This window comes from Bufo gargarizans, chromosome 10 (assembly GCF_014858855.1).
Source record: "Bufo gargarizans isolate SCDJY-AF-19 chromosome 10, ASM1485885v1, whole genome shotgun sequence".
NCBI lineage: Eukaryota > Metazoa > Chordata > Amphibia > Anura > Bufonidae > Bufo > Bufo gargarizans.
In genome coordinates this window covers 115,705,867-115,728,338 of record NC_058089.1, presented here as the reverse complement: position 1 = coordinate 115,728,338, position 22,472 = coordinate 115,705,867, and the positions used below count along the sequence as shown (strand labels likewise).

At 40.5% G+C, this 22,472-nt stretch overlaps 1 protein-coding gene across 1 annotated transcript in view; it reads left to right on the top strand.

The window, feature by feature from the left end:
- ZNF536 (zinc finger protein 536) overlaps nt 1–16,777 on the top strand; it is a 338,062-nt gene extending 321,285 nt beyond the window's left edge. Inside the window, exons 7-8 of the mRNA XM_044269573.1 lie at nt 5,921–7,447; nt 15,151–16,777. Of these exons, the coding sequence (XP_044125508.1) occupies nt 5,921–7,447; nt 15,151–15,188 (1,565 nt within the window). The 3' untranslated portion in view covers nt 15,189–16,777. The remainder of the gene's footprint in view (nt 1–5,920; nt 7,448–15,150) is intronic.
- The last annotated feature ends 5,695 nt before the right edge of the window (nt 16,778–22,472 follow it).

Sequence of the window (22,472 nt, the reverse complement as noted above, 5' to 3'; positions counted from 1 at the left end):
ATAAGGTTGTGTGCATGAGCCCTAAGTAATGAGTATTGCTCTTGACTTAGCTTTATTATTTGGAGTTAAATCCCCTTCATCCTTGGCTAGAATAAAATCATCAAACTCAATCTTTCTTCCTTTACTTTCTGCTTTGGCTTCAAAATAGTTTTTTTTGTCCTTTTTCATTTATTTTTTTTTGTTAATTTCTCTTTTTGTAACACTGCAGTGCTAGCGATTTCTGGCTTAATGACATCCCAAACTTTTGTTGGGAATAATTGATTGAATTTAAATTTCTTTAAAAGTTTAAGAGGTAATGTTACAGTATAAATTTCATAGCAAACACTAAGTAGAGAAATATCCATTAGCAAAATTAACTACAGTTTCTAGGTAGCTAACAATGTTCAGTATACAGTAGGGCATGGCTAATGAACACTGCAGCGGGTGATATTTCATTATACAAATTAATGCTCACATTTTAATGGGAAAGTCACATAATGAATCTCGGCTTCAGTGACAGCAATTAGAGGCACAGATTGTCCCCTTCTGGACAAGGCACTGTTTAGCAGTAAGCAGCTGCGTTAAAGATCTGCAGGTTTACAATGTATATATGTATATATGCTTTAGGGGGAAATTAGAGTGCAATTTATATTAATGTCCCGAAACTTCAGTATAACGCCGCCGTCCATCTCTCATCTGGCCACCCTTAAGTAAAGACGTTTGAAAAATCTACATAAGTAAAACAAGTGCCGAAAATGTAAAACCCCAAAAAGTTGAGACACATTGAATGTGGAGCAGTTGGGGAGTGATATCATTTAATAGTAGAAGAATTCTTTTTTTTTTTTGCCCTCTAAGTACAGTATGAAATAAATATAATACAAATAAGAATAGATATTGTAATAAATAGTAAGGGATGGATGGAAATCTGTGACTGTATAGAAAATTTTGGTAAAGGAAAGCAAGTTTGGGATTTATTTATGTTTTTCTAAAGAGCCATTTTGAATCTGGTCTTCTACAGTTCCTTAAAGGGCTATTCCAGGATTGTTACATTGATGGCCCATCCTCAGGATACGTAGTACAGCAGTGTAATACATGGTGAAGGACAAAGCAGAAGCCTGAGCCTCTTGATAAGACAGGATGAGGTGGATTGCAGACTACCACAGATGCCAATAGACAATGCAGCGAAGCAGGAGTCACCTATCAAAGCTATGTCCTATGGGGATGAGCTTAAAAAGTAGCAAACAGTGAAGAACATAGCGGAGAAGGCTCCCTCATGGGGTAACACTTTCTAGCTCAGTCTAGGAGTACAGCTGATGACATCACTGACCAGCATCTGCACATCCACTCCATTCTGAAGCAGCGGACAGACGGAGAGTGGCAACAAAACAAAGGCTAGGTGAATATAGTTTTGACCACACCAGTGTACCCTATGAGATTTACTGGACGGAACATCATATGGGAGAAGGGCAGGGGGAGCAAGTGCTCAAACATCTAGGGGTGAAACTTCCCTTGCCACAGATGGCAATGAGCTTTGGAGGCCTGGGTGAAGGAGGACACGTTTTGTTTTTGCTGTGTATGTAACATTCTGGGCAGAATTCAACTCTTTGAAGAGTAGAATTATATCCAGTCGGTTGACAAGGGTTCTCTACAATACGAATAAATCATAAAATCACACGGCGACGGTATTTATGCGCAGTTAATTATGAAGAGATTAGCAGATTCTAAAAATATACATTTAGGCTAAATTCTCAAACCACTTGAACTGATCAGTTTGAAACTGCTTGGCATCTGCCTAAATATAGTCCCTGAAAAATATATGGTTTTCATGTGAAGTGATATAATTACCCACACAGTGGACAGAAGGTATCTGAGGAGCTCAATTATCATTTATGGGTGCACTGTCAATTTACACATACCCTCAGTGACAAGAACAGTGTCCTAAATGTGACACTGAAGCTCTCTCTAGTCAGGGGCCTGGATGGGTCTTCCATGTGGGCTACAAGATCACAGTTACTTTCCGTTGCAGTGGACGATAGGAATGACTGTAGCTTCCAGTGCTGCCCAGAATAGCTGTCACTGTCTTGTCCCCAGTAGGTAACAAATTCTCTTTTATGGTGCATTCACACGACCAGAAGTGTTTTGCGGATTCGCAAAACACAGATACCGGCTGTGTGCATTCTAAAATTTGCGGACCACACATGGCTGGCTCTATATATAGAGAATGTCTATTCTTTTCCGTTGACAAGAATAGGACATGCTCTATTATTTTTGCAGTGCCACGGAACGAACAGTACACGGTGTGCTGTCCGCATCTTTTGCAGCCCTAATGAAATTAATGGGTCTGCACTCGTTCCGCTAAATTGCAGAACGGATGCGGATCCATTTATACGGTCGTGTGAATGCACTCTTAAGAGGTTTTCTGCTTTTTACGTTTTAAACGACAATAAACTGATCAGAGTCAGCCCCTCTTTTGGGAACAACCAATCAGCTTTAAATCTGAAGAGGACTCCATAAGCAAGTTTTGAATTTCCCTAGAGCGCCTCCCCAGGGAAAATGAAGCGTTATTTACTATTACTTTACCATTGCAAACAGTGGACTATGGGTAATGAACAATGTACATAAAGGGGTTGTCCGGGTTTAGAGCTGAACCCGGACATACCCTTATTTTCACCCAGCCAGCCCCCCTGAGGCTAGCTTCGGAGCATCTCATGCTCCGATGCGCTCCCTTGCCTTGCTCTAAATCGCGCAGGGCACGGGCTCTTTTGTTTATTATAACACACTACCGGGCGGAAACTTCCTCCCGGCAGTGTGTTCAGTAAAGTCACCGACTTTGATGGGCGGGCTTTAGCGCTGCCCTAGCAATTTTACTGGCTAGGGCAGCGCTAAATCCCGCCCATCAGTGCCGGTGACGTCTGGCAGCCCCATGGAGAGCCCCGGTACGTCACCGAAACTCCTGAAAATGCCTTTGCCCTGTGCGATTTAGCGCAGGTCAAAGGAGAGCATCGGAGCATGAACTTCTCCGATGCTCATGTCAGGGGGGGTGCCTGGGTGAAAATGGAGGTATGTCCGGGTGAATATTTCAAGTATTAACTTTTCAGTACCACAGTTTCAATTTTGACTTCCTTCCATAAACGTCATGCAACCTGCATACAACATTGTTCCACCCTATGTCTCGTTTACGCTTATATTTGTCATGTTAGGGTACTTCTACAAAGCAGTTTTGGGCTCAACTCATGTCGCTCCTGAATATCGCAGTGTAGCAGGGCTGCCCTAGAAATGAATAGAGCAGCCCAAATCGCCGTGTAGACGCACCCTTACTGTCACATAAAAATCTCATGTACATGCAAGGCGCCTATGCACTGCAAATACAGACCTTTAGTAAATCATGTAAAGTCAGCAAGAAACATCCGTGTTTTGCAGATCCGCAATTTGCTCGTAAATGACCCCCATAGTGCGGATGAATTATGCTTCTAAATTCCAAATGTGGTAGCCTTGGAGCGCAGCTATCATCTAGATGAGTTATGCACAATTTCTCTGAGCGCCATCTTTTAACTTTAGCATTCATTTTTAACAATAGAAAAAGCAGGGAAAACTAAGCGTGATATGGAACCCATTGCAATCAATACAATGTATGTGATGACGAATGTACTTGAGAAAATATTTGGAGAGTTACACACCTTTTGGAGCGTGACAGATTCAATTTCAACTTGTTCAAACTTCCCTACTACCTGCAATCAACTTTTCTATCAACCCACGTCTCAGTTATCTTTTATTTGTCCTATGATTATCATGTACTTGTAAGTCTGCTGAACTCCTGTATACTGCAACCATTGAGCTACAGTACATTAACTATCATCTGACTTCAAAGTTGGTAAAGCTCAATTTCTGGGAGTGCCGTCTTTTAAATTAACGTATTAGTAGTAGTTTCTTTGAATCTGTATATGTCATTTTATATGCATATACAGTACACATCTCTACGCATACATACCACCAAACATTCTGGACTATCGGACAATCTAAACCATGACATTTTAGATTTTCTTGCAGAAACATATGCTTAACTATAAGAATTTCCGGAATGGCTCCAAATAAAAAAAAATAAAAAAATGAAGAAAATTAAATGAAAAAGAAAAGAAAATTACATGAAAAATATCAAAAAATAAATAGGCTGCTGAATTCTGCATTCCGATTCATACAAATAGAAGAATGCAAGGATTCTTTAAATCATTAAAAATAAAATTATAACTGCGCTCGATGCTCATATCTTACTCCTGAATCAGAATCTAAGCTTGCCTCCCCCCCAGTAATTATACATATACTGCAGGCACATTACAGATTATATTTGTGGGCCAGAAAAACTATCAGCACATATGGAAATGACTGCAAAGGCTCTGCAGATAATTACAATATAACAGCGAGGATCTTGATATATTTTGCATTCCTTCATTAGCGAGGTTTTTATATTTATATATGCTTTTATTGGCTACGTGTAATCTCACCTATATGCACTTCTGCGCAGCGATGGCAATAGCTTTAATATTGCAGAGAATCTGTATTTATAGATCCGTATTTAGTAACAATGCAGAGGGGCTGCAGATCTCAGAATTCTTCTGGAATGCTGCCCTCTAAATAATGATAAATTACTCGTGCAGTATGCCATTTGCTAATTATATCCATGATTTACTGCAGAGCACGACTTAAATCATTCATTTCAGCCTTGCGTAACAGTGCCATAAAATTTTTAGGTTTTAAAAATGGTTGCCATGTGCATAAATGAAACAAATTTCACAACAATTACGGATGTGGAAAGCCTCAGCCGATCAGCTCATTAACATTTATTTCACTCATGTTTAATCCACAGGTTTAGAATCTTAAAAACTTCTCGTTTTACAAGGAGACAAAGTGAATTTTTCCAAATGGGAAAAAAATGGAATATACATTAATATAGACATTAAAAATCCATCTGAAAAAGGGATTTTTTTTATTTTTTATTCCTAACCAGAAAATAAAAATATTGCCATTATAATTAAATAAAAGAGTGAACATGAAAAGCAGAAATGTTTAATGATATTCTAAGGTTAATTGAGACATCCTTCAACAGCTTAAGGCTACATGCACACGACTGTATGTGTTTTGCGGTCCGCAAATAAAAATGGATGACATCCGTATGACATCATTTTTTTTTTTTTTTTTGCGGATCCATTGTAACAATGCCTAAAACGGACACGGGAACAAACAACGTTCGTGTGCATATAGCCTAAAAGAAAAGATTAGCTGAATATTTTGTTCAGAAATATATATTTTTTGAAAAACAGAAAAAATACTACTGTCTGCTGCAGTAGTATAGGTAATTGTATCACCTTTTGTAAAGTCACCAGATTGTATGTTAACCCATAGTAACGGAAAAACAGCGCCACGGGGTCCATGGGTTGTGTCCGATATTGCTTCTAAACTGTATTAAAATAAATGGGGCTGAGCTGTAATACCACACACAACCTATAGTGCTGTTTTTGGAAGTAAGGATCCTTATTTTCTTATCCTGGATAGCCCCTTTGAATACATAAAGACATATCCAATTTTGTTAAAATATATTATGAGCACCTGTCAGCGTGATCAACCCTATTAAACCAGATATGCTGTCTGGTGGAGATCCTGCTGATTAAAATTGATACCTGTCTTGTAAAAATTGGTTGTGGCATGATTTCTATTCTTCATGGAAATGAGAGCTTTAGAGTGCTAAGTGATGGGGTCAAGGCCTCAGCTTTCCAGTGCTAGCTATGCACTTTGGTATAATTTTAATCAGCAGGATCAACCCTCCCATGGTAATAGAGTTAACCCTACTGACAGGTGCTCTTTAATCTGTTACTGTCAAGGCTATGTGGTTTTAAAAACCTGTGACTGTCAGTTCTTTTGACCATTATTTATTTTTGCTCATATTTAGGTGAGAAGCCTTATAAATGTCCCCACTGTGACTATGCTGGCACCCAGTCAGCATCCTTGAAGTACCACCTGGAGCGCCACCACAGGGAAAGGCAGAATGGCTCTGGTCCACTGCCAGTCCATGGGCATCCACCAAACCAGGACCACAAGGATGAAACATCAAGTAAGAGCTCCCTCTTTATGAGACCAGACATATTACGAGGAGCATTTAAAGGCCTTCCCGGAATAGACTTCAGAAGTGGAATGATGTCACAACAGTGGCAGACTGGGTTTATGTCTTCCGGAGACCGCCAGGGCCAGTCAAGCGGCCTTAGTTCTGAGTGTTCATCAGAAGCTTTGAAAAAATCTGAGATGTCTTCAAAAGCATCTAGCATTGCAGAGTTTGCAAGAACATACCCTAACATTGTAGGCAATGGTGTGAACTTTCAAGGTTCTTTGCAAGCCTTTATGGACAGCTTTGTTATAAATTCTCTTAAGAAAGAAAAAGAACTGAAGGAGAAGGCTTTACTTGACTCACTTCCTTTAAAAGCCCCCAGATCAGACAATGGTGAAGATAAATCAGAAAACAAAATACCTCTGAGAAAAATGGAGAAATCTCAGTATGAACCTTTGGACTTGTCTGTGAGGCCAGATGCCCAGTCACTTCCAGGTTCATCGATCACAGTCCAAGATAACATTGCTTGGCATGGTTGTTTGTTTTGTTCGTTTACAACATCCTCCATGGAACTGATGGCCCTTCATCTCCAAGCGAACCATCTCGGAAAAGCAAAACGTAAAGATTGTACAATGGGAGGACAAGCCAATAAAGTTATGGCCTCGTCTTCTTCAGTCCAATGTAGCAAGGAAATGATGACCTCAAAAATGAGCCCATTGCAAACTTCTGAAAAAGCTCTACAAGGCAACACTAGGGAGATGTTACCTGATCATAAAGGTAGTTCATGGCCCAGTCATATGGATGCCATGTTTAATAATTTCCCAACCGAATTCTATAAGCAGTTTGGTGTCTACCCAGGTTCAGTAGGGGCCAATGTGCAACACATGGACACTGACTCTCAGTCTCCACCTGACGATGACTCCCATGTATTGCAGTGTGATTCTGTGAATACAGTTGCTACTGATGATCTCTCTGATGAATCCTCCTCTGAGGACATGGAAACATGCAAAGAAGATGAAAATGAAGAGGAGGAAGTTGAAACAGAACCTGAAAACATGAATGATGAACAGAACAAAGAAGAAAATGACATGGAAGATGCTGACTCAAATTCAACCCCTCTAAGGTCTTCAGAAAATATGGGGTCCCCAACATCTCAACTGATGGAGAAGCCATGGCATCCAAATCTTCCATTACCCCACGATGCTCCACAAAGCTCTGCAAAACTTGATCAAGCACCAGTTCCTGATGCTTTGGAGAAGCAGGTGAATATGCTCTCCGTTCTCCGAGCATACAGCTCTGAGGGCATGGCTGCTTTTAATGGACTTGGAAGCAACACAGCAAACAGCGGATGTATGAAAAGACCTGACCTCTGCGGTAAGTTCATATATTAGAGCGAAATGTAGAGAGAACCAAGTCATATGATGCCATAAATTGTCCAATCGTTAACTTACCAAATATGTTTAATATGGATCTTTTTGTCCAACAAAGTCCATTGTACGGTATCAGATGTTAACCTTGGTACCTAACCAACAATCTTTATCACAATATTAGATTGAGCTCATGTGGTGTATACCCAAGGCATCTTACCGATATCCCCGCCTTCTTTAAAGTTGCCAATCTGAGTAAAACTTGTTCTAAAAAATTCCAGCAACGGTTAAAACTTAATAAAATCCACTTTTTTTTTTGTCCTTACATGAAAAACATAGAAATGGACACCAAAAGTACTTTCAGCTTACACGTTTTCACCCTTTTAGTTCTTATTCACTATGAATAAGAGCCAAGAGGGTTCGAAACTTGTAAGCAGAATGTACTATGGATGGATTTAACTATGTTTTTATTTTAAGGACAGGTTAAATTTGTATGAAGTGAAAAATTTCTAATAGTTGCTGGAATTATTAGCTAACAGTCACACAAGCCTACTAAACATAGAAGTCCCGGCACCGTTTTTTTTTAGAACTTATCAAGATGAAAGTGGGTCAAGTTCTTGTCCTCACTTTTGACTTTCAATGTAGTATTTTTATGGTCCTAAAAACCTGACCATAAAGCCAATGGGAGCCACATATGTTTATAATGAAATGGAAAACAATTGTTTTACATGGGACCTTAAACATGTTTTTTCCATAAACTAACTGTAGATAGGCGATACATGGATGATCAGTGGAGGTTCGACCACTGGGACCACCACCAATCGCTAAAATGGGGGACCCTGAGTCACTTATGTGAATGGCGTAGTAATGCGAATGTGTGACCACTGCTCCATTGACATCTGTGGAACTGACTGAGCTGAGAACTGTACTTGATGGTCCGATAGACACCGAATAGAGTGGTCACACATGTGCATCGTTCACACAGGGGACTCTAGGATCTCTTCTCACATGCAGCTTCCAGTGGTCATTGATGTTTATGGGAAGACCTTGTTAAATGCTCATGCACGTGGCAGACCTATATTACAACCCATAGGGTGATGGAACATGTGATGGAACATGCTATGGTAAAATCGAAGTCACACTATGGGCGCTGTATTATGGATCCATCCAGACTATGGCTGTGTGCATGAGGTCTTAAACCTAGAGATTTACACTGTAACAAAAACCTCCTGGCAGATTCTAAACATCTAGAAAAAATCAGAGACACTTAATGGCCCAGAGAGATCCTGGTAACATCTAACTAGATTATCTGTAGCAGCTAATTCTCTCCAAACTCCCACTATTGACACCAGTAAAATCACTTACTGATGCGAGCAGCTGTTACGTTGAAGTATTGACTCTAAATACATTGACTGTAAGAGACACATCTGTCAAATGGTACATCGATGAACCAACAATCTGGTCATATAAAATTCTTGATAAATGGATCCTGCACCATTTTATTATATTGCAGATTACTCTATACTGTACAGACCTTATGGCCTTCATTCATCAATAGAAACAGATGTTGCAGAGCAGTGGCATTAATATTCATTTAAGGAATGCTCTCGCCATTAAGATGAAACTTTGACTATACACACATATATAAAATATATATATATATATATATATATATATATATATATATATAGAGAGAGAGAGAGAGATTAAATGTGATTTATAGTTTCACTTTTTTTTGGCTTCATGACAAGTATTGTTTCATTTTTCATAAATTTATTTAGCAAAATAATTTTTTGGGGTAAAAAGATTTTTTTATTCCATTATGTTGATTGCATCATAAAAAGGTCATAAAATAATATTTTTCTCATTAGCATGACAGAGGAAGATCGTGTGGTATGAAAGGAAATATAGAAATATTAATTGGAAATAGCGCTTGGTTTTAAAGGGGCTGTCTCGCTAAGAAATGGTATTTATCATGTAGAGAAAGTAAATACAAGACACTTACTAATGTATTGTTATTGTCTATATTGCCTCCTTTGCTGGCTGGATTCATATTTTTCCCTCAGATTATACAATGCTTGTTGCCAGGGGTTACGACCACCCTGCAGTCCAGCAGCGGTGGACGTGCTTGCACACTATAGGAAAAAGCTCAGTCCTCAGCCAAAACTGTAGGAGCACGCATGGGCACACATGCACAGCAGCTCCCGTCCGGGCCACCTTGTATCTGCGCTGCAGCAGTGGCCGTAACCCCTGGATACAAGCAGTGTATAATGTGTTGGAAAAATGAATCCAACTAGCAAAGGAGGCAACATGGACAATCAGTACACATTAGTAAGTGACTCCTATTCACTTTCTCCATGTGATGAATGACGTTTGCTGAAGTGACACAACGCCTAGGCTACTTTCACACCTGCGTTTAGGTGCGGATCCGTCTGGTATCTGCACAGACGGATCCGCACCTATAATGCAAACGCTTGTATCCATTCAGAACGGATCCGTTTGCATTACCATGAACAAAAAAAAAAATGATAATGCAAACGGATCCGTTTTGACTTGCATTTAAAGTCAATGGGAGGCGGATCCGTTTTCAATTGCACCATATTGTGTCAGTAAAAACTGATCCGTCCGCATTGACTTAGGGTCCATTCACACATCCGTGTGTGTTTTGCGGATCCACGGATCTGCAAAACACGGACAGCGGCAATGTGCGTTCTGCATTTTGCAGACCGCACATTGCCGGCACTAAGAGAATATGCCTATACTTGTCCGCTATTGCAAAATGCGGAATGGAATTGCGGATGTGTAAATGGACCCTTACATTGTAAGTCAGGACGGATCCGTTTGGCTCAGTTTCGTCAGACGGACATCAAAACGCTGCAGGCAGCCTCCAGAGCGGAATGGAGGCTGAACGGAGGCAAACTGATGCATTCTGAGCGGATCCTTTTCCATTCAGAATGCATTGGGGCTGAACTGATCCGTTGTGGGCCGCTTGTGAGAGGAGCCCTGAAACGGATGTCACAGGCGGACCCAGTGTGAAAGTAGCCTTAAACTTGTTTCTTTATTTGTTATATTTTTCTTTAGTATCTTTGTTTTGTTTTAGTTTTTTTTGCTGTTCTTGTGTTCATCTTTAAATATAGCTGCAAAATGCAATTTTAAAGGTGGGGTTTGTTTATCAAACATTTAATGTGCGTCCCATCTCAGGGAGCTGCTTGCACAGGAAAGGACTGCTGCTTAATCAAAAACAAATACCTGTACATCGGTGATTATTCGCATGCGGAGCAGGCTTTGAAGACACGGACACCTTAAATCGATAAAATAATGACAAGAGCTTCACAAGACTATTCAGGGCTGGACTGCGTCACCTGAGGCAGTCAATAGCCATATTTATTTACTGTATATATTAGGTTTTTTTCTTAATATATAACTTTTTTGCTATTTTTCTCTTTATTTGGCTTCATTCGCATCTGCTCTGGAGATTCTATTAGGAGCAGTCAAAAATTCTCAGACCATTCACAGACCTCATTATAGTCATCCGGGTCCACTGGGCACCATCGCTGTCCGTCAAGTGACAGCTTAGGCTACTTTCACACTAGGGTTAAAAGAATCCGGCAGGCAGTTCCGTTGCCGGAACTGCCTGCCGGATCCGGAAATCCGTATGCAAGCGGATATAATTTGTTTCTGGATCAGTCTGACAAATGCATTGCAATACTAGATCCGTCTCTCCGGAGTCATCCGCATGCGCAGGCCGCGAAACCGGATCCGTTTTTCTCGAACATTTGGTACCGGATCCGGCATTTATACATTTCAATGGCAATCCGGCAAGTGTTCCGGAATTTTGGCCGGAGAAAATATCGTAAAAGGGACTGAACTGATGCATATTGAACGGATTGCTTTCTATTTAGAATGCATTGGGACAAAACTGATGCGTTTTTTTCTGGTATTGACCCCCTATGACGGAACTCAATACCGGAAAACTTTAATGCTGGTGTGAAAGTAGCCTTAGTCTTTGACTGACATTATGTTTTTCTTTTCCTATGAGACAACAGAAGGACAGAATGAGGCCTAATATGTACACATAATTGCCTATAGAGTGTCTTGGGGTATATTGTGGGTATAGTAGCTAAATCAGGGTATATACGCACAGTACCTGGTACAAATGCAGCCAATCCCTATGCTGTGTAGTCCGTTTTTGGGATGGAGACCCGTAGACGTGACTCTTTATAGTGACATAGAGTACTAACACTACCTGTGCCGCCATATCTGCCTTTTTAAAAGGGTTGTCCCATGAAAAATATTCTTTGGATTTCAAACCAGTATCTGCCACGATTCTAAGTCTTATGAGGATACAGTATGGTCCCGTAGATTTCTGCATCTCCATCCAACCCTGAGCCAGTATGGTGCTGTAGGTTGTGCAGGACCTTACAATCGATCACCTATATGAAGAGTAACATAGGAAAATCCAGGACCCAGCTGAGACCATCTCATATTTCATGTAAAAGATTATGGCAAATTGCTGCAATTACATGTCCACCAAGATTTAAATTCTAATAGTGGATTAATAAGAAAATTATAGTAAACACAATAAACTGAGCGGGCGATGGCGGGGGGTGAGCTGTACATATGTTCACAGGTGAGCGCGCAGGACGTGCAGGTGTGAGGTGCCAGACACACCAGGCTCACTACCTTAATGACACCACTGGTAATTTTGCCCTAGATATGCTGAAATAGGCCACTAAATAATTAAAACATATCTATGATTAACATTTTCCAAAGGAACATTTGTTCCCCTGGTGAAGTGGTTTTTAAATGGAAAGTGCAGTCTTTGTTACGATCCGACACTTTTTATCAACTAGAGAGGACGTTTATCAAACCTGAAGCAGAGGAAAGGGGTCCGAGGAGCACAGATTTCACAGATATATAGATAAAAGAGATTAGGGATTTAAAGGAGGGCAAAGGTTGTCATCACACCTGGAACATTGTGCCTGAGGGGACCCAGAGACCCATCTGCCACATATAATTGATAGATAGAGAGATAGATATAGATAGATATAGATAGCCTGATATACCATGGACTCCTATACCCCCACCCTGGACCTGTCCCCATCCCCCAACCCTACCCAATTATTTCCCACTTGCTTTGGCAATACTAAAATGTATTTAGTCCTGCCAATAAAGCCGATTTGATTTGATTTGATATGAGATAGATAGATAGATATGAGAGATAGATAGATAGATAGATAGATAGATATGAGAGATAGATAGATAGATAGATGATAGATAGATAGATAGATAGAGAGATAGATAGATAGATAGATAGATATGAGAGATAGATAGATAGATATGAGAGATAGATAGATAGATATGAGATAGATAGATATGAGATAGATAGATATGAGATAGATAGATATGAGATAGATAGATAGATATGAGATAGATAGATAAGATATGAGAGATAGATAGATAGAGAGATAGATAGATATGAGATAGATAGATATGAGATAGATAGATAGATAGATATGAGAGATAGATAGATAGATATGAGATAGATAGATATGAGATAGATAGATATGAGATAGATAGATAGATATGAGATAGATAGATATGAGATAGATATGAGATAGATAGATATGAGATAGATATGAGATAGATAGAGAGATAGATAGATAGAGAGATAGATAGATATGAGAGATAGATAGATAGATAGATAGATAGATAGATATGAGATAGATAGATAGATATGAGAGAGAGATAGATATGAGAGATAGATAGATAGATATGAGAGAGAGATAGATATGAGAGATAGATAGATATGAGATAGAGAGATAGATAGATATGGGATAGATAGATAGATATGAGATAGATAGATAGATATGAGAGAGAGATAGATATATTTGTGGTATAAGTGATAGAATAAAGGAAGCAATCTTGGTTTGAAGAATAGGGGTCAGCTATCAGGTATTTCGTATAGTAGCCATGGCGCGGAGGAGAGGTGAGTGTTAGATTTCTCTCTGCCGCAGGAGATAATAATAGCAGCTTATTAGCAGTCATTATTTATGTATTTACTGTCTTCAGGAAATAGACAATGTGCTGATTGAAAAGTCAGGACAAACTTATCATTAGACTGAAAGTGGAGCCTCCTCATCCTCCTCCTCAGGTTCTCGGCAGTGTACGCAGCGCGATCATTTCACCGGACCTCTTTTATCTCACCCAAGTGACACAATTTATAAAGAAGACACCGAATCTTTGTCTTACACTTGCAAATATATACATATTTTTCTTCCTCCAAGGTTCTTCAGATGAGGACAGATCCAAGTCTGCCCACTATGGGATTCGGTTTTGTAACATAAGCGTGTATGACATATGCATTTGCTTTACATGTCTATATCAGGTCGTAATTCTTGGTCTAGGAGACGCATTTGATTCACTTTGTGGTGTTTTGTAAATTTAGGTTGTCAATTTCGTAAAGTTCTTAGAATTATTTTTTTTGTGTCCAAGGCTAAAGGCACCCTTAAGTGGTTTACATACAATTGTCTTTGGCCCCAGCGCCTTGTGCCCAGTGTTTAGTTCCCCAGATCTTTGTGCCAAGTGGTTAGACTCAGCAGTTTCTAATGCCCAGTGCTCTCAGGGTCTTCTGCTCTATCCTCCATGCTTTACAGAAGCAGTAAATCAGTGGAGGCCATCTCAGACCACTTCAGACTCCAGTAGACAATGCCGCTCACCTAGAGTCACTTATCATGGCTGTGCCCTAATGGAGCCAAGCTAATCAGCAAATTGATCAGGACTGAAGAAAATAAAGAGCTAGATAGATACTGTAGATACTCACATATTCAACCTGGACTTCTGCTTTCATGACCTTCACATTGGTCCACATTTATTAAGGTTGTAAAGTCCTCTGAAATTTGGCACCATTTGGCATAATTGGGTGCAACTTAGTGCATTTTTGGAGAAATTTGGGGCATCTTTAAAAAAATTCCAGCTCTATAAGGTCAGTGAAAAAGCGTGTCAGTGAAAAAGCGTGTGTCGCCTAAGATGCATAATTTTTGTACCAAAATTGCTCCAAATTTTTTTCACAGAATTTTCTTGCAAAGCAAGCCAACCAATAAGTGATAAAAAAAAAAGTTAGACAAAGGTGCCCTAGCTATCCACCAAGCTACGATGATAAACCAGACACATCTTTAGACTGTCTAGGGCAGGCATCCTCAAACTGCGGCCCTCTACAATGCCCTGCTGTAGGCTGATACCTGTAGGCTGTTCGGGCATGCTGGGAGTTGTAGTTTTGCAACAGCTGGAGGGCCGCAGTTTGAGGATGCCTGGTCTAGGGTATCCAGGATAAGCAATTCTGCCCCATCGTATCCAAATCCATGAGAATGGTATTCCAGTTTGCCTATCTTGATAAATAATTAAAAGATATGCTAAGGTATGGAGGAAAGTAATAAGGAAACCTCACCATACCTCCTGGACGTACTTTAGATGCAGATAGGGAATTCCTCGCCACGAGGCGCAGACGTCACCTATGCTCTAACCTGTATGTTGACTTCTTATTGCTTATCTGTGTATCTTTGTCACAAAGGACGACATCAAATGACCCCAGTTTTGATGTGTTTCATGCAAATCGTAAACATTATTTTAGGCATTTTGTTACATTGTTATCTTTTTTAAAATTTTATTTTACAGCATAATTATTTTTTTGATTCTTTTTTCTTTTTACAGACAACCAGGACGGCCATGGGGACCCTGATTGCACCTAGTTTTGCTATTCTGTATGTTGGACTGAGAGATGGTTTGTCTCTTTGATGTACCTCCGTCTCATAGGGTTCTGTGGCAGAGGTACATCGATGATATTCTTCTGCTGTGGCAAAGCAAAAAAAAAAAGAATAATACAACCGGGGGGTGTAAGGCTCCTTGTCCTATAATCTCTGATTATTACCATTCTCAACCCCTACATTTTAGACAGAGAAGAATCACTTGTGACGACTATTAATATTCGTTAATGTTAACTCTCTCATCGGAGCCCGTTACTCTGAACCTTCACATAAACGTAATCAGCTGCTATTCTTCAATAAATACGGTAACGAACATTCGAGACGTCTTGAAGCAGGCAGACTTTCTTAAATTATTAGCCTTTTTTTCCACCTCTCGATACACTGCTGAAGGATATCACTGATATACAGTGTTTACACTTGTACATCTTTCTTTCTTAGAAAATGGCAAATATGATAATTTAGGGACATTGTATAGATGCTAAATTAGGGTATTATTAGTACATGGAGATGGATATTTTTGGTTATATTTCTCTGTTTTAAAGAATCAAATTCTCCAGATTTTATTGCCTGTCTTGTAGTTTAAAAAAGAATAAAATAAGAATTATTAAAATATTTCAAATTAGCTAAAAATTGCACATTCAGATAAACCAGTACGACCTACTAACAATGTAACTAGTTGTGAAAAAAATATCAATTTATTACACTAATGCATAAAAAAATAAAATTTGATGGTCCATTTAGAGAATATACAATACATGGTTCCTGTAGTGGTAATAATAAATTTGCTGTTGTTTACCTTGGTTGCTGTACTTGTAATCTATATTACATCAGAATAACCAAAAGGAAACTGGAACCAGAGTATCATATTATTTAAGTATTAGCCAACGGAAAAGACGATGTGTGCATCAACCAGAAGCCTTGAGTATAACGATTGTGGGCTGTGCCCTCATAGGCCACGCTCATAGATACTAGCGTAAAGACTGATGGTGGAAACATCTCCATTTGGACAGTAGTGGAGTCTTATACCCTGGCTAAGTTTCCTGGAGGTCTGAGAGGTGATTTTGATATGACACCTTTTTTTAGATCAATGTGTTGCTGTTTGTATATTATGATGTATTTGTATTTTTATTGTATATTATTATGTATTATAAAGTTTAACGGTGGCGATACATAGAGCTATCCTAGAAGGGTATGTATAGTCAGAAGGGACGTGAACAATCCTGGTCGTCTGAGGAGGGGCAATAGCATGAAACACATTAAGACTGAGATGGGGTTCCTATCAATGATGTCATCCTATATGATACGCTGCACAGACAAGCAGTAATGAGCTGGAAGATCGGGTGGAGCATAAGTCCTTGAGGTCAACGATTTCCAGCTAATGCCATCATAGCAATGTGACCTGAAGCTTCCGTGTCCCCCCCCATCAAGGATATTGGCACACTGGGACTTTCTGACTCGTGCATGCTGACTTCTAACGGTCTTTTGCTTCCTCCATCCAAATGGAGGAGCACATTTGTACATTTTCATGTGTAAGCTACTACCTGTTTGTGTTTTTGTTGTATAAAGTGCTTTGATATTCAGCCTCGTTGCTCTTCTCATTCTTTTAACACCCAAACGTCGGTTCCTTGCAGTAGAAAAGCTAACCATGACAAGACCACGTAAGTCAAGCATCACCATCAACCTTCCTGATCTCCGTGGGGCCAGCTTCAGAAAACATGGCAGCTGATTGCCGGGGAAGGCGATCTATTGTCTTATTACTGGATTTACGCGGCCCGATGGAACAGTCTATTATTGGGAAGGAAGCGTTCTTCCCTGATAATTGCCCTCTTGTCAGTAAAGGTGAAGCGCGGCATTTACAGGCAACGATCACCTCTACTGTATGGGGAGCAGCAATGGCCACTGCAGTCACCCGTCCTCATACAAGTTGATTGTTTCTGGCAGCAGATTGAGGTTCACGCAGCACGATCTGCTGCCCAGAAACGATGATTGAGACGTCCGGATTAAGGATTGTTGCCCTGTTCATCAGGTGATCTGATGAACCTAAACACAGGGAAGTCATCGGAAAGCTTTCTTTTCTGATAATCTGCCCGACAATCGGGCAGTGTAAATCCAGCTTAAGTCATTGGTTCTCTGCCCTGGCTAGAGGGAAGGGAACCTTCTGCTATGAAATCCATATGCCCTAATAGAGTGTAGTGAAAGGGGTTGTTTCATAAGACAGCCCCTTTAATAACCTCCTCAAGTAGGAGATCCATGACAATCAATCTTAAATAGTAAAACCTTAAAGCCTCATTCACACGTCAGTGTTTTGGTCAGTGATTTCCATCAGTGACTGTGATCCAAAACCAAGATTGGAGCCTTCACAGACATAAGGTAGAAGTGAAAGATCTGCACCTGTTCTGCGTTTAGAGCCGCACCTGGTTTTGGCTTAAAATCAGTGATGGAAATCACTGACCGAACGCTGACGTGTGAATGAGGCATAATTCTGTATTTCCCTAAGGCTGGGTTCACATTTCCGCGCGGGTGCAATGCGTGAGGTGAACGCATTGCACCCACACTGAATCCAGACCCATTATTTTCTATAGGGCTGTGCACATGAGCAGTGATTTTCACGCATCACTTGTGCGTTGCGTGAAAATCGCAGCAGCTCTATACTGTGCATTTTTCACGCAACGCAGGCCCCATAGAAGTAAATGGGGCTGCGGGAAAATCGCAAGCAAGTGCGGATGCGGTGCGATTTTCACGAATGGTTGCTAAGATGAAAGTCTATTCACTGTATTATTTTACCTTAAAACATGGTTATAAGGGAAAATAAGAGCATTCTTTAATACAGAATGCATAGTAGAAGGTCAATTTGAGGGTTAAAAAATAAATAAATAATTAACTCACCTCCTCCTCTTGATCGAATAGTTGCCGATCTCTTCTTACTTCTTTAATCATGAGCTGCCGGCTAAAGGACCTGTGGTGACGTCGCATCACATGGTCCGTCACCGTGGTGATGGACCATGTAATGAGCTCAGTGATGTCACCACAGGTCCTGAAGAAAGAACAGGATCGGCAGCTACGCTATCAATTGGAGGAGAGGAGTTCATTTTGTAAAAAAAATTTAACCCTCAATTGACCTTCTACTATGCATTCTGTATTAAGAATGCTTTTATTTTCCCTTATAACCATGTTATAAGGGAAAATAATTACATCTACACAACCTTGAACCCAAACCTGAACTTCAGTGAAGAAGTCACTGGGTACCACATTCAGTTTTCTATCACGCATGTGCAAAACGCATTGCACCCGCGCGATCAAAACTGAACAACGGAAATTGCGTACCTACTCTCACGGGTTTGCCACAATGCACCCCGGACGCATCCTGAGCCAAAACGTGACACCCGTGTGAACCCTGCCTAAGGCTCCAGGATCCATTCTTTCTTATTTACCTTTCTAAAATATTTCTCCGCTCTGGGAGGAACTTAGGTGTCACATTAGAGCGTGTTTAGGAAAAATCGGAATTACATAAGAGGTTTGGGGTTTGATTATTTTGTCGGATTGAAAAAATAAGAAACAGCCATGTGTTGCTACAATGTAGGGACCGTACTATAACAGCGCACAGACCTTACACCGTGCAGGTAAGGAACACATAAGAGGAGGAGACTGGAGTTCAAAAATGTTTAGGAGCGTTCAGTTATTCCTTAAACTATGAGCTCTTCTCCCCACCCAAAATGTACCAGCACCTCACAGATCACAAAGATGAAGCCTACGTCTTGAGATCACCAGTAGTCCATGTATATACCTCTGTCTTCACGTAGTTACATTGCAGGTACCATTCTGGGTTTGGAGAAAGCTGAGTGGGAACCATAATTAAAGGGGTTGGACAGAATTTGAAAATCATGGCGGCTTTCTTCCTCAAGCAGCACTACACTTAACCATGGGTGGGGTCTGCTATTGCAGCTGTCTGCTGGGACTCCTGCCTCAATGCCTGTGGGGCCGATGCTGTACTGAGGTTGTCACTCTCCCCATTGGGGCTCACACTCTAAATTCCACTTTACCTATCTCTATGTCTTTGCACTGTGGGAAAACGTACAAACCTCATGTAGATATATTACTTGGTTGGATCCCAAGGGTTGCCTACAGTTAGGCTACTTTCACACTCGCGTTTTGGGTTTCCGTTTGTGAGATCCGTTCAGGGCTCCCACAAGCGGTCCAAAACGGATCAGTTTGGCCCTAATGCATTCTGAATGGAAAAGAATCCACTCAGAACGCGTCAGTTTGCCTCCGATCAGTCTCCATCCCGCTCTGGAGGCTGCCTGCAGCGTTTTGCTGTCCGCTTGACGAAACTGAGCCAAACGGATCCGTCCCCATTGACTTACATTGTGTGCCAGGACGGATCCGTATGGCTCAGTTTCGTTTTCTCTGATACAATCTTGCACAATAGAAAACGGATCCGTCCCCTATTGACTTTCAATGGAGTTCATGACGGATCCATCTTGGCTATGTTATAGATAATACAAGCGGATATGTTCATGACGGATGCATCCGGCTGTATTATTGTAACGGAAGCGTTTTTGCAGATCCATGACTATTCCGCAAAAAATGCTAGTGTGAAAGTAGCCTTAGAAGAAATGGCTGTTTTCTTCCAAAAACAGTGCTACACCTGTCTTTGTGTTGTGTGTGGTATTGCAGCAAAGCTGGTGAATTGCAATACCACGCACAATCAGTGGACAGGGGTGGCGCTGTCTTGGAGGGGAGCAGCCATGTTTTACTAATCCTGAACAAACACTTTAAATCTGCTGATTAGTAATAAAAGGATGATGAGCCTCATCCCCAGAACTGGTTCTCTATGACTAGTTTTAAACTTTTTTTTATTACTTAATTTTTAATTATTTACAAAACACATAATAAAACAAATACACACAAAACAAATTACATTTTTCAGCCTATTTTTTACCTAAGATCTCCCCCCCCCCCCATCACCCCCCTGAGAGACATAGAGAGAGAATAATAATAAAAAATAAAAAATTTAAAAAAATTATGAATAATCAAAATATATTGTTATTCAACCATCGGTTCCAAAGTTTGGAGGACCAATCCTTCATTCTCCTATTATAATTTATTATCCTCTGTTTTTATCATATTATCCAAGTATTTTAATTAAAAACATATGATGCTTGCACCAGACACAGGAAGATAAGATTTAAAGAAGAAAATCTGTAAAATAAGAAGTTTACAGATGATGGGGGGTGGGGGGTTGATTAACATAATAATGAAAAGAGGGGAGCGTCGCCGTTACCTCAGGAGGAATAAAGAAGTGACACATAGTAATGTAGTATTCATGGAGGAAATACATCCAGCCACATTGTACGCGCCTATGAAGGCCTCTGAATTTTTCATGATGTTTTCTTGCGTAGGATAAGAGGATTATATTTATTAAGTAATGAATTGTATTAAAATTTGATTGATGCAGACTCCGGGTGACATTTCACTGTCTCCTCTTTTAAGGGGGTCATTACAGAGATATGCCTTTATTAGGCGCATTTCTTGCGTGGATTGTGGCGCAAAGGTCCTCTACATACAGTCAGGTACATAAATATTGGGACATCAACACAATTCTAACATTTTTGGCTCTACACACCACCACAGTGGATTTGAGATGAAACAAACAAGATGTGCTTTACCTGCAGACTGTCAGCTTTAATTTGAGGGTATTTACATCCAAATCAGGTGAACGGTGCAGGAATTACAACAGTTTGCATATGTGCCTCCCACTTGTTAAGGGACCAAAAGTAATGGGACATAATCATAAATCAAACTTTCACTTTTTAATACATGGTTGCAAATCCTTTGCAGTCAGTTACAGCATGAAGTCTGGAACGCATAGACATCACCAGGCGCTGGGTTTCATCCCTGGTGATGCTCTGCCAGGCCTCCACTGCAACTGTCTTCAGTTCCTGCTTGTTCTTGGGGCATTTTCCCTTCAGTTTTGTCTTCAGCAAGTGAAATGCATGCTCAATCGGATTCAGGTCAGGTGATTGACTTGGCCATTGCATAACATTCCACTTCTTTCCCTTAAAAAACTCTGGTTGCTTTTGCAGTATGCTTTGGGTCATTGTCCATCTGCATTGTGAAGCGCCGTCCAATGAGTTTGGAAGCATTTGGCTGAATAGGAGCAGATAATATTGCCCGAAACACTTCAGAATTCATCCTGCTGCTTTTGTCAGCAGTCACATCATCAATAAATACAAAAGAACCAGTTCCATTGGCAGCCATACATGCCTACGCAATGACACTACCACCACCATGCTTCACTGATGAGGTGGTATGCTTAGGATCATGAGCAGTTCCTTTCCTTCTCCATACTCTTCTCTTCCCATCACTCTGGTACAAGTTGATCTTGGTCTTATCTGTCCATAGGACGTTATTCCAGAAATGTGAAGGCTTTTTTAGATGTCGTTTGGCAAACTCTAATCTGGCCTTCCTGTTTTTGAGGCTCACCAATGGTTTCCATCTTGTGGTCAACCCTCTGTATTCACTCTGGTGAAGTCTTCTCTTGATTGTTGACTTTGACACACATACACCTACCTCCTGGAGAGTGTTCTTGATCTGGCCAACTGTTGTGAAGGGCGTTTTCTTCACCAGGTAAAGAATCCTTCAGTCATCCACCACAGTTGTTTTCTGTGGTCTTCCGGGTCTTTTGATGTTGCTGAGCTCACCGATGCGTTCCTTCTTTTTAAGAATGTTCCAAACAGTTGTTTTGGCCACGCCTAATGTTTTTGCTATCTCTCTGATGGGTTTGTTTTGTTTTTTCAGCCTAATGATGTCTTGCTTCACTGATAGTGACAGCTCTTTGGATCTCATCTTGAGAGTTGACAGCAACAGATTCCAAATGCAAATAGCACACTGGAAATGAACTCTGGACTTTTTATCTGCTCATTGTAATTGGGATAATGAGGGAATAACACAGACCGGCCATGGAACAGCTGAGAAGCCAATTGTCCTATTACTTGTGGTCCCTTAACAAGTAGGAGGCACATCTGCAAACTGTTGTAATTCCTAAACCATTCACCTGATTTGGATGTAAATACCCTCAAATAAAAAAAAACAATAGGAAGGAAAACCGAGCAAAGGGGTGTCCCCATTACAGAGATCACCAAATCCACCATATTAAGTGGCCCCTATGTCAAGATCCCACTCTTTTACAAGCTTTAAGGATGTGATGGGGAAAACCTAAGCCAGTTATCCATCCACAGACAGCTGTTTCGGGGTCTTGGATATTCCCCG